Here is a 12,955-nt window from a genome sequence, read left to right on the forward strand (position 1 = left end):
AATTTTTAGTAAATTATCCATAAAATCAATTGGGAAAAAAAATGTTAGCTAAACTTAAAAAAAAAGACTTAGAAGAAAATGAAGATAATAATGATGTGGATGAAAGGATTAGGGGATTAGCCATAAAATCAATTGAAAGAAAATATTAACAAAACTTGAAAACAAAATCTTAATTAATAGTTTTACATCTCTAAAAGTAAAAAAAGTCATACAAATGAAAAATATATATCAAAAGTTAAATAACATTTTTAATTAATATTTAAATATATGAAAGAGGCCCACTTAGTATTATCATCTTATTAGGCTCCCATAAAACATTGAGTCGGCACTGTTTCAAGGTGATATAGATTCATGGGTAAAACTTATCATTGAAAATCAGCTTGCAAAGAGAGTGTGCCCAAGAGTTTTTATACATATGCTTAAGTTTATGCTTTAGCCATGTGGGACACTAGAACTATAACATACCAAAATGCTTTGTAATACTCATCCATTAGTTATTCATTAACCTAGCAAGACATTTTAATCTAGCCTCGAGGTAGCCCCCTCTAAGTTTTGATCACAAAGCCACAACTTATTTGATTTTATACTCAGTGAGCTATATCTAATTACTCGATGTGGTGGTGGGCTCTGATACTAAATAATATAAAACTATGAGTAGAAATCATCCTTAAAAACTAACTTTTAAGAGGAGGGTATTCAGAACATTTATACACATGTTTAAGTTTATACTTAAGTCATGTGGAAAGCTACAACGATCTTCATAAATCACCAAAAGAGTTATCTTTTATTTTATTTTATTTTATTTGGTTATTATTTCTCAACAAAGTTTGTGTAGTACAAAATTACCATTTTGTGATATATAATGTAGAGACTTAAGGTGCTTTTTCTGCATAAAATGACTTTAAGTAGGAAAAAAAATAAAATTTAGAAAGTTTATAGACAAAAAATATTCACACCTTATTGATACAATAGATTGTTAGTAATAAATAAAAAAGTGATATTAGTGATTGACTCAAAGAGAACTAATATAAAATTGACTTAAAAAATAGTGCCCTGTTTGTCATGTATCCACTCCACAGGCCCAGCCCCCAATTTTTTTTTTCATCACATACATTTGTTGTAGAGTTTGAAGTTATAAATAAATTAAACACAACCTATGTTGGGGACCAAAATTTCACAAGAAAGTCCGTTCCATGAAAAGTAAGGAAAAACCATGGGCCAGAACAAAAGAATGTCCAATTCATGAAGTTAAGAAGGACCATAAAGGCCCAAAGTCCCAAAAGGAAGGGGAAAAAAAAAAAAGAAATAATAATAAAGAAGAGGATCTCGGTTAGAAGACATGTAACAAGGATCTCGGTTAGAGGCTATGCAGCAAAAAAGAGCATCAAGGCCCTAGAACCTTTATGTGTCCTTTTGGATCTTGAGAAAAGGACCTTGGCTAGCACATGGGAAAAACATGATATATGTTCAGATTTCCAGCAAAAAAGCCATTAAAAATCCAGCAAAATAGGTATTTTCTTTGTTACCTATGGTCCAAGCCCGTGGGATCCCGAGTGGATTGTAAGGGAGAATTGGTTTGGTCGGTAGGGGAGTGATTTCTGGTGAAAGGAGGATCCCAAAGGTTTCTCTTGGTTCATATATTTGCTTGGAATGCATAAACCAATGGAAAACTCAGTTCCTCCATATGCATGACACCACCCCATGGTTTCCTCTCAATTTTCTTTTTCAACTAAACCTATTATCCAGTACATTCAGCAGTCTACCCATTCCTTTGACTTTCAAAGAATGAATCTTTCATTTATAGCTAAATCCAAATGCCCCTTCTAAGTTATAATTGCCTAATTAAGCTAAACCTCTACCCAACGCACTTTTTTATGTTCCAAATGACATGGTTTTATCCATCAAACGAGGGACGTCCTTACCCAGGGTACCAGACCATGTCCATTATAAAATGAATACTAAGGCATAGTAAAAGGGGGGGGGGGGAGAAAAGTGGGGATTCAGAGGGCGATTTCAGAGGTTCAAAAGATATATTCTTAGAGTTTTAAGAGCCCAATAAGGGAGGGGAAAGAAAAAAGGGACAAAATAAGAGAGAGCAAAATAGTGGGAATTCGTTCCATATCTTTAAGATTATTCAAAATATCATTTAGCCTCCAAAGAAACATATACCAAAATATGCACACATCAAATATCACTTTCTCCTACAAAATCCTCCTCACCTAACTATCTTGAAAGGCAATGCCCAAGCAAAGCCACTTGGACTTGAGTTCCAAATCCCACAAGTCTTGTGTAAAAGCACTAAGTCTGTGAGAATTGGGTCCAGGATCCTCGTGGCTGACTCATTCTCATGAAATTTATCTACATATATGTATATGTATTAAAATGTATATCCTAATCTAAGAAACTAACAATTATTTGAAGATATGTGTATTGTAAAGTGTGTTCTTATGTAGGACCTATAGAGGAAAATGGAAAAGACAAAACTCCATTGCATACTAAATATGGAGAGAGATCGTATAGTTCAGAGAATCAGCATTCTGGGATTACAGGCCTAGTACGTCTGGGGTACCATGACAGTACGTCCAGGGTACCAAGTGAATGAACTTTTTTAAATGTTTACACAATAAAAAATAAGACTTAAATATTCTATTTCAATCTCTTTCTCATTGTGAATATTATGAATAATTATTTTACTTGTTTCGTAAGAGTAAAATGTCATTTTATAATACTAAAACACTTATAATGGTATTTTATTACTTAGGAGGAATCGCTTTTTTGCCTTGAGGAGCTTTATGTGACTTGCGCACAAATTGGTTTGTAATCAGCCCCATTTAGCTGCGGTGAACCAAACCCAGTCCACTAGATAACAAGTAGAGGACCTAGGATCCTTATTTCTATTTGGGCCTGGGTACTGTCCAAAAAAGACCCACACAACCTGTAAAATGAATATAAATTCTTTATCACTTTTTGTGTAAAACACATTGTAAATCAAACACCACCACCCCACAGTTCTATGGGAAAATTTTCAATTGGGTCTGTCTCTCCCTACTTAATTTCTACGCGCAAGGGGGTCCATCCCCTAGGAAACTGGGGTTTGGAGTCTTGACCGATTCATCTAACTGAAGATTTTGTGGAATCTGGGTCCAATTATATTTGAAATTTCTGAGTGGAATGAAGTATACTTTTGAAATAATAAGAAAGAAAAAAATGGAACGAAGTGCACCAATAAAGTTCCAAGGTCCATTAGTCAATAAGGCGTTTCATCAATGACCTAGACTGACAAGTCTTCAGCTCCTAAAGCACGTAATTTTGATTGCTAAGGATAATTCCAAGGCAGGACTAAAATTAAAATCACGTACAATAAAAAATTATAAGATATTCAGCAGTTGTCTACCTAGTTATTCTGGTTATCTAGAGATCCGAATTAAGGAAAGAAATGAAAAGTTATCCATAAGTCCATCTTCCTTAAAAAGAACAATATTTATATAATGTGAGTTATCTTCATTTAACAATAAAGATAGTCCTATAATATCGTCAGCTGAACAAATGACAAGGAAGCATCAATGATGGATTGGGAAATCAGAAGTATAATTCCATTGTAATTTGTGTGTTTCTTTTATCATTGACTTGAATTTTTTTTTTTTAATTTTTAATTTTTATATGTAAGCATTTGATTATGTGCTAGTGTTTAAGCTAGAGTGCAACAGCTTGATACCGATCCTGTGTTTGAACTTTGAACTCCTGCTCAGGAGACATGATTTTTGAGCTTCACATTGCTTGAGGAGTACGTAAATCAAATCCACCCCAGCCAAGCTAAAGTTTTTGAAAATTTTGGCAAGATTGAGTTAGAACATTGTAAGTAGACAAGTTTTTGGAAATTTTGATAAGATTGAGTTTAATATATTTCATTATAATTATTGTTGAGTCAAATTTAGGCATTCACCACTTGGCTCAACTCGATTATAACCTAAGTTTGACTAGATATAAGCTAATGATCGAGATTACACATCTATTACTGCATTTATTATATCAAATATGCTTGTAAAAATTGTGGTCAATTGAGTCCTCGGAGCACCCTGTAGAGTCTAGATGTTTGGCTTTAACACATGCTGAGCTAGGAGTACTCTTTTGCCAAAAACAAATTAGTTAATTCACACAGGCAGTAGCAGTTCTTCTTATTACTTACAGAACGAAGAAAGATAAACCTAATTAGGTTTAGGTGTATACCAGTTATAAGCAATACTAATAAATCATTAAACTAATGGATACAATCACACAAGCATGTCTAGTCACAACTAGTTTTGATAGACATGTGCATACCTACTTCATATATACATGACTAGTGGAGTTCATTATTTATCTGGCCTCCATGAAAAAAATGTGTGACAGTATTTCTGGAACAATTTTATGACTTAATTTCAGAAAACTCATATTAGTCTTCTAAATATGTGGGTTGTTTCGGAGAGGAGAGTTGAAGAGTTTCATTTGAAAACATAGAAACAACATCTACCATGGTAGGTCTATCTGTTGCTTGGTCTTGTACGCATAGGAGACCAACATGAATGCATCTCAATATTTTAGATGGAGGGCATGACTCATCCAATATTGTTGGGTCTATTAGCTCAATACACTTGCCTTTGTTCCATAGTTGCCACGCCTGATACAAGTTGATATGTTAATTGTTATGTTTAAATTTCATGTACAAATTACAAAGAGTTAATTGAGAAACTTACATATCCTACAAGATCAAATGGTTGATCAAAGTAATGGCTACTATTATTTTTCTTGCCACTCACGATTTCTAATAATAGGACTCCATAACTTAATACATCAGTTTTTGTTGAAACAACGCCATTCAAAAAATGCTCTGGAGACATATAACCACTAAAAAAATAATTGATCAATGAACTTTGGTGTATAAACAATCACATATATGCAAATGCACGTACACACACACACTCACAAACAAATAGAATTAAATACTACTTACTTCAAACTCAATGAATACTTACTATGATCCCATAATCATATTTGTGTTTTCTTCTAATTCTTTCAACCCAAATATTCTAGCCATCCCAGAATCAGATATTTTTGGATTCATATCCTCATCAAGCAAAATGTTGCTTGCTTTTAAGTTTCGGTGAATTACTTTGAGCCTTGAATATTTGTGAAGATAGACAAGTCCTTGAGCAATGCCTTCAATAATATTGACGCGTTTTTCCCAATTTAATAAATACTTTTTAGTAGAATCTGACTCAAAAGGAAAAATTGTAGTAAGAAAACGATAAAGATTAATTGATGAATTCATATAAAAGAAAAAATAAATACATAAGCAAATTTTTCTTAATAGTGTGCATATGACATGACTTACCAAAAAGGAAGAAGTCTAAACTTTTGTTTGGCATGTACTCATAGATTAGAATTTTTTCTTCTTCTTGAATGCAAAACCCTAAAAGCTTGACAAGATTAGTGTGTTGAAGTTTGGCAATGAGAATAGCTTCATTCTTGAATTCTATCAATCCTTGTCCAGAACTTCTCAAAAGTCTCTTTATCGCTATTTCTTGACCATAAGGTAATTTACTCTGAAATAATATCATGTTAGTAATATTTTACTCAAATTATCTTGATTTCGACTCTACTTGCATGATTTAATTTTCAATCAAGATTCCTTTGGCTCAACTCAAGTACTAATTTATTGATTGAACGGATTGGATGAGAGAGAGAGAGAGAGAGAGAGAGAGAGAGAGAAAACTAACTTTATAAACTGGTCAAAAGTACCCTCTCCTAATTTATTTTCAATTGAGAAATTACTTGTAGAAGCAGAAATGCTTTCAAATCTGAAAATTTGCAGCTCCTGGCTAGCTTGACCATCATTATTCTGTTTCTTCACTTTGTCATGTACTGTGGAAGGTATTACATTACCACCACCAAGTTCTTGTATGAGCATCTTCTGCTTCTTCTTTCTATCCGCTAATCAAAACATATACAAAATATAACTGGAAAATTTATTTCTGTTTGATCATTAATATTATATAAAAAAAATATATGACGAAGCATCACTTACCTTCTGCTTTGTGTTTTATCCATTTTGCAAAGCATAAGAAGCACCCCAAGGTGATAAGAATTACCACTACTGCCACGAATATGGTGATCCACTTGTTTGATTGCCGCCTATTTCCCCACGTGTTTTTTACTCCCTCCGACCCATTTGGTTGATTCCCTATTTCATATGATTCGAAATCTTTTCCACGTTGAAATGATCCAGAATATAGTGGAATTACTATTAGCCTTCGTAAAAAAAATTTAATGTTCCTATAATTTGTAATGAACTATACGGAGAAATTATGTAAGTTGCAGTTATTATGATAAGCATAGTGCAAGTACACCTGTATGGGTTCATAAAAAAATTAAATAAAAGAAATCTAATTACATAATAAGGAATCATATGCATTAATGTGATAAGTCAAGCATAGAGTAAATAGACTAACCAAATGCCCGAAGGAAGTATATTGTCCGTGTAACATTAGAATGTGGACCAAAAATTGCCGGTGTGCTCCAAATTTCACACCCTGTTTGGGTATCTTCGTTTGTAGATGCGAAGGCAACACAGGAACAATTGTTCAAGCACTTGAACTTACAATCCAGAAGGGTCAGGTTGTCACCTTCATTAAACTCGAATCCATCTATGGCATCCCATGAACCGTAATCTGGATAAAATTCATCATTACTATTCCTGCACTCTGGAAGCTTCACTGCACAATTAGCTAGAGTGAAGTTATAGTCATCATATAGTTCTCCCCAGTCATCTAACGTAAGCTTTCCCCATTCAAATTCCCCATGGTAGTTGAAGTATGCTTCATTCTCATTCGATACATAGCTAAAATTGTAGTTAAATGTTAGGATGTTGTCCTGGCTGTTATTCCAGCGGATGATGTCGTGCCATAAGATGACCAATTGATTTGTAAGTTTAGGGTCCATGCCAAAGGTACAGGAACTCGCAGCAGGTACTTTGCTGCTTATCCAAGATCTCAAAGACCAAGTATGTCCAGTTTTCCGGCTAACCCCAAGTTTCATTCCTGGTGGAAGTGTGGAGTAGGATAATCAAAGCTTTGCCACAGTTGCGCCCTGAATTCAGTTCACTCAGTACAAGATTACCAGTTTCAAGTAGAGCAGCACTCGTATTACTGGGTTCTTGTGCGGAGTATAGCACAATAGGAGGACCCCCATTGTGTGAAATTTTCAAATTCCCGTAGTCATCAATGGTAAGATTTCTAGAATTGTCAAAGATAGGAGTGTCTCGATTGGCAACCCAAACTAAATTCTCCAGTTCGGCATGTTTGCCGTTGTACCATATTCCTAAGTAGTAATTGTTACTTGTAAGGTTGAAGAATCCTAATTTAAACTTCCCGTGCGCTGAAACTAAATTATCCCCATCCTTGAGCTCCTGCCCTTGTACTAATGTGTCTAGCTGGGAAGATGGCCCCAGGTAGTGTATCAAATATAAAAGAACGAGGGTAAGCTTTCGCACCTTGTTTGCAAGCTGTGTTAGAGAAAGGATCAGTTCATATTTAAGTGCAAATATCGCAGAAAAAGCTATCGTTCAAGTGGCAGAGGCGGTTAGGTGGGTTTTGCCAAAGTTAAAGTTGTGGTATATAGTGTATTATTAAGAGATGTGCTAGTATCTTTTTGGTGTGTTAAAATTATGATCTTTTTTTTTTTTTTTTTAGTACAATGCTCTAAAGAGCCATTAATTATATATATATATATATATATATATATGGGTTTTGCCTAAGTTAAAGTTGTGGCATATAGAGTTTATTATTAAGAGATGTGCTAGTATCTTTTTGGTGTGTTAAAATTATGATTTTTTTTTTTTTTTTTAAGTACAATGCTCTAAAGAGCCATTAATTCTATATATATATATATATATATATATATTGTGGCGGGCAAAAATAGGACAGGACAACGATGTGTCAAAACTTGATACTTTCGCTCACACATGCAATTAATTTTTAAGAGATGGGATGCTTAATCAACTTTGAATACCTTTAATTAGATGAAAAGAATTAATTGGAGCTGATAGAATTATCTTTAAGTGTAGTTATGCAAGTATGGGTGAGAAATAGCCTCAAAGGGCCTATATTGAGCTCCTCGAGTTTAGTCCGAGAAAGTCATTACAATTGGTTTTAAGCTACAAAAAGTGGATCCCTTTCCTCTAGGAGCCTCTTTGCCTTATATATTCAAGTAAGGTGTATCAGAGCACTACATCTAGAGGGTCAGGGTTCAATTCTCTTAATACTTGTCCTATTAGGGCCTTACTAGAAGGTTTTCACATTAGGCTATGAGCTATGTTGACATTGTTTAGGGGTCATTTCCTCATTAATGCGGCTAAGTGAGTGCAGAGTATTGAATGCAGAGGTGATAGATGATTTATTTGTCTTTTTCCCTTCCTAGCTTGATGACAAATCTTCCTTCTCATCCTCAGTTTGTGCTCGATAGCCCTTAGCATTGGTTCTCCGCCTCTCGAGGGCACGTTGGTATCCTCAGGGTCCTTGTGCGTCGTAGTCTCCCTGTACCTGCAAAAAGCTGCCCATAGTTTCCTAAGGATATACTGTTAGTGGTTTCCGAGGTCCGTACTCCTGACATTGTCCTTGGCCCATTTGTCCATATTCTTGGATTTTCATCCTCACACATATATAATTTGTGCTTTGATCCTGCCTCTCCCTTTTAATTAAAAAAAAAAAAAGTCTTAAACTTAAATATTCAAAAGGTTGAAACTTTCAACAAAGCAAAAATTCTCATAAAATGAAAATAAAGTTATAAATATATTATTGGGAAAAGATTGTTCAATTTAATTTGTATTTACCCATTAAACTTATCTAAATATTATCTCTATTTTTCTATAAAATATTTTTAGGTCTTTGGTGTGACATGTAAACTTAGTCAGTGGTTGTTGAACCACTGGTCTAGAGAATTAGATCGGAAACTTAGCCACTAGACAAGGGAGGACAGCCATTATGTGTTTTATTAGAATGTTATATCAATTTTTTTGTTTTAATAATACATTTTATAAACGATTTTAATGGATTTTTTTTTTTTTTTTTAAGATTTGACCAAATTTTACAATAAAACAAAACACGACTAAAAGAAAGCATAAGCTTATGAATTAGGATCCCTTTTATTTCCCAGAATGTGTCATGATCAATTCAAAAAGGGTAACATATTCTTGCTAATTAATATATAAATATAAATATATATATATATATATATATGTTACAATTTTGGTATCTATATTATCTATAACATGATTCCTCTCTTTGATTTGGAATTTTTTTGAAGGTAAAAAAATCCTATCCAGTAACCAATGGGTTCTCCTACAAATGTTTTAGGAATATGGTCAATAATGTCAAAATATTCCCCATAAAATTCTCTTTCTTGAATTGGATTGTTATGTGTTTCAAAAATATCCCTACGTCCTAAATTTAAGCATGACAAAACTTGAGGACAACGTGTTAGAAATACATCTCTGCAACTAAAACTTTGCATACAAAATAGGACCACTCTCTTACTAACCTAGATCTTTAAAACAACTTTACTTGTATAATAATAAAATAAATAAATAAAGGTCACCACATTTCACCTTTTTTTTTTCTTTCTTCTATTAGTAATAAAGTTTAATCTTTGATAACAAACTTAATAATAAATGAAAGTACAAATGTATATTTTACTAACATTATCAAAATTATCTTAATGATTGCTGAACCACTTGAAAGTTGAAAGTTTAACAGAGTTTTTCCTAGAGTAAATCAAATGGAAATTATATTAATTCTCTTGGTAATAAATGGCCATTTTGAGGATTCTTTTTTTTTTTTTTTTTTTTTTTTTTTTGGAGGAAAAAGATATCAAGCATGTTATTATGAAAGCTCAAAAATGTGTTAAAATACAAGAGCTGTTTAGATCCCCAAATTAAAGTTACGGTTCAATTGATTTTACTCTAACTTAAATTAAGTGTGGAAAAGAGTAAATGCGAGCGGATAAAGAATATAACTACTCTAAGCCATATTCAATATAACATAGCAGTAATATGAAAGCTAAAAGAGTAGAGAAGAAGAATGCAAACAGAAAATAACACGCCGATGTGTTATCGAAGAACATGGAACTTTTGTTTGTTTTTTCTCTCCCAACATATATGGAAAATGTTAGTTGAATTTTTTCCATAGAATACAAATCCTTTGTACCAATTTTTGTTTATCACTCTATGTTCCATCAATCACACATAGAGTGATACACAAAAAGTAGTAGATATTCAATCATCAGTAATATATCTAAAAAATCTATATTAGAAGCATGGTACCCTTAATTCCGGTTTTTTTTTTCCCTCCATTTAGTGTTGCTTAAGAATCAGTACAACGAGATAATAATCGCCCCCACTGCCATGATGAGCCATCTCCACCACGTGTTTGCTCTCCTGTTTTCTTCTTTATTTGCTACATGGACAAACAAACTTTCAATGTTCACTTCTACTATGAACCAATAGTACTTCTTTTCATTTCTCTTATGATTTAATATGCTTTAACCTTCACAGTCCAGATAAATCTTTTGGAAATTATTGAACTTGTTAAGAAACCAACAATTTGTATTTATCCATTTTTACCATGTCCACAACAAATTAATCAGTTAATTTAGTTTTCTACATCAAGCCACCAGTATATCAAATTACCAATCCTTCACATCAAAGCCGTGGATAGCGTATGATCTTATTTTCTACATGTACATGTAATACATCAATTATAGCTTTAATGTTATAAGTTGGGTGTGAAGTAGACTTACCAATTGCTGAATTAAGGAAGTATATTGTCCTTGCATTTGAGTTTGAAGATCCATTAAATCTTGCCGGTGTGCTAGTCCAAATCTCACAGCCAGTTTGGGCATCCTCAATTGTAGATGCGTAGGCAACACAAGAACAATTGGTCAAGCACTTGGCCTCACAATCCATGAGAGTCAGGTTTTCACTTCCACTAAACTTGAATCCATCATTGTACATGAAAGTGAAATGTGAATAAAATACATCATCAGGGCTCCTACACTCAGGAAGCTGCGCCGGCATACATCTTTCCATTTTTGATGAACCAGAGAAACGAGAAATACAATCAACCAGAATGCCTCTATCGTCAGAAAGTCTTCCTAAGTAATCTATCACCAACCGCGGCGACTTTGTGAAACTCGTTTCCACAGAGTAGTTGAAGAATGTTTCATTCTCATTTGATATGTAGCTAAAATTGTAGTAAGAATCTGAAATACCTGAAAAAGATGAGGTGAAATGCCCTCGTTCCAAAGACCCACTAGTCCAATAGATGTTGTCGTGCCACAAGATGACCAATTGATTTGTATGGTTGGAGTCCATGCCAAAGGTAAATACGCCCAAGTCAGGAACCACCACTCCTCTCCATGATGTTAGAGACCAAGTATGTCCCGTTTTCCGATTAACTCCAAGTTTCATTCCTGGCACAAGAATGTGACTAGGATAATCAAAGCTTTGCCACAATTCCTCTGAATTATTCAGTTCGCGCAGTACAAAATTACCAGTGTCAAGTAGAACAGCACTTGTGTTACTTCCTTCTTGTCCTGAATATAGTACAATAGGAAGACCCCCATCGTGTGAAATTTTCAAATTCCCGTTATCATCAATGGTAAGACTTCCAGAATTGTTAAAGATAGGAGAGTCTCGATTTGCAACCCACACTAAATTGTCCTGGCGTTGACGGTTGTCGTTGTACCATATTCCTAAGTAGTAGTTGTTACTTTCAAGCGTGAAGAATCCTAGTTTAAAGTTTCCTTGAGCTGAAACTAATTCATCCCCATCCTTGAACTCCTGTCCTTGCACTAATGTCTCTAGCAGAGAAGAAGATGGCCCCACGAAGAGTAGCAAACATGACAAACAGAGGATAACATTTCTCACTTTGCTTGCCATTACAGAGTTTTTGATTTTTTTTGTTAAGAGAGGCGGAAGGAAGAGAATATGCGAGACCAAAATCTACCAACTATTGTCAAAATGGAAGGAAAAGAAACAGACGTTGAAGATGAGAAAGTTTGAACATCGGTCCACCCCTTGTCATGAAGTCCACAATTTGTGACTGGTTGGTGCTCCGTTCTACAAAGCCGGCATAAGTGGATTGATTTTCTAAATGTTTTTTTTTTTTTTTTAATCCATTGACCATGAATCTTAGACCTTACATTTTAGAATTATTATCAATTTGATCTTAATATTTTAATAGTCAATTTGAGATTTTTTTTTTTTTTTTTTTTTTTTCAATTTATAGTCAATTTACATCACTCCACCCTCTTGTCATGAACATGAAGTCCACAGTATTTTGCTAAAAAAAAAAAGAAAAAAGTCCACAATCTGTGAGTGGTTTGTGGTCCGTTCTATAAAGCCGGCCCATAAGTGGATTGGTTTTCAAAATGAATTTTTGTTTTTTTTTTTTTTTTTTTTTTCATGGACCATGGATTGAGTAATCTCCGACCCAAGCCAAGCCATGAATACATTAAAAAAATAGGCATAAATATTATCTTTGTTCTTACATTTTAAAGATTATTATCAATTTAGTTTCTATATTTTAGTAGTTAATTTGGTTTTGTTATTTTCAATTTGCAGTTAATTTCTATAAATGAGTTCATAGTAAGCCTAAATTACTGCAAATAAAAAATAACAGGATTTAAATTGACAATGTCTTTAAGATATAGAGCCCAAAGTGATTTTTTTTTCCCCTAAAAAATAACCCAGCCCAAATTTGGCATTGTCTTGTATATCTTCATTTTATTTTTGTTCAATGGACTGGCCACCAAAAAAAAAAAAAAAATCGAAATAGAATAAAAACTGATCTTAAGGCATTTAAAATTTCTTCAAAAGCTAGACTAAACAGGTCCTATACTATGCAAATTTGAACCCAAACTC

At 33.6% G+C, this 12,955-nt stretch overlaps 2 protein-coding genes and 1 pseudogene across 2 annotated transcripts; all 3 read right to left on the reverse strand.

Moving 5' to 3' along the window:
• Positions 1 to 5,577: 5,577 nt before the first annotated feature.
• Positions 5,578 to 6,451, reverse strand: LOC126727975 (G-type lectin S-receptor-like serine/threonine-protein kinase At1g67520). Its single transcript, XM_050433869.1, has 4 exons — positions 6,431 to 6,451; positions 6,065 to 6,329; positions 5,779 to 5,970; positions 5,578 to 5,582 (listed from the first exon to the last, which is right to left on the reverse strand). Exons 1-4 carry the CDS (start codon positions 6,449 to 6,451, stop codon positions 5,578 to 5,580), a joined length of 483 nt encoding a protein of 160 aa, XP_050289826.1.
• A 32-nt stretch (positions 6,452 to 6,483) lies between these two features.
• Positions 6,484 to 8,594, reverse strand: LOC126727976 (G-type lectin S-receptor-like serine/threonine-protein kinase CES101; annotated as a pseudogene).
• Positions 8,595 to 10,306: 1,712 nt separating this feature from the next.
• LOC126725496 (G-type lectin S-receptor-like serine/threonine-protein kinase CES101) lies at positions 10,307 to 12,146 on the reverse strand. Its single transcript, XM_050430258.1, has 2 exons — positions 10,831 to 12,146; positions 10,307 to 10,487 (listed from the first exon to the last, which is right to left on the reverse strand). Exons 1-2 carry the CDS (start codon positions 11,969 to 11,971, stop codon positions 10,402 to 10,404), a joined length of 1,227 nt encoding a protein of 408 aa, XP_050286215.1. The 5' UTR covers positions 11,972 to 12,146; the 3' UTR covers positions 10,307 to 10,401.
• Positions 12,147 to 12,955: the final 809 nt, after the last annotated feature.

Source organism: Quercus robur, chromosome 5, assembly GCF_932294415.1.
Source record: "Quercus robur chromosome 5, dhQueRobu3.1, whole genome shotgun sequence".
NCBI classification, from domain to species: Eukaryota; Viridiplantae; Streptophyta; class Magnoliopsida; order Fagales; family Fagaceae; genus Quercus; species Quercus robur.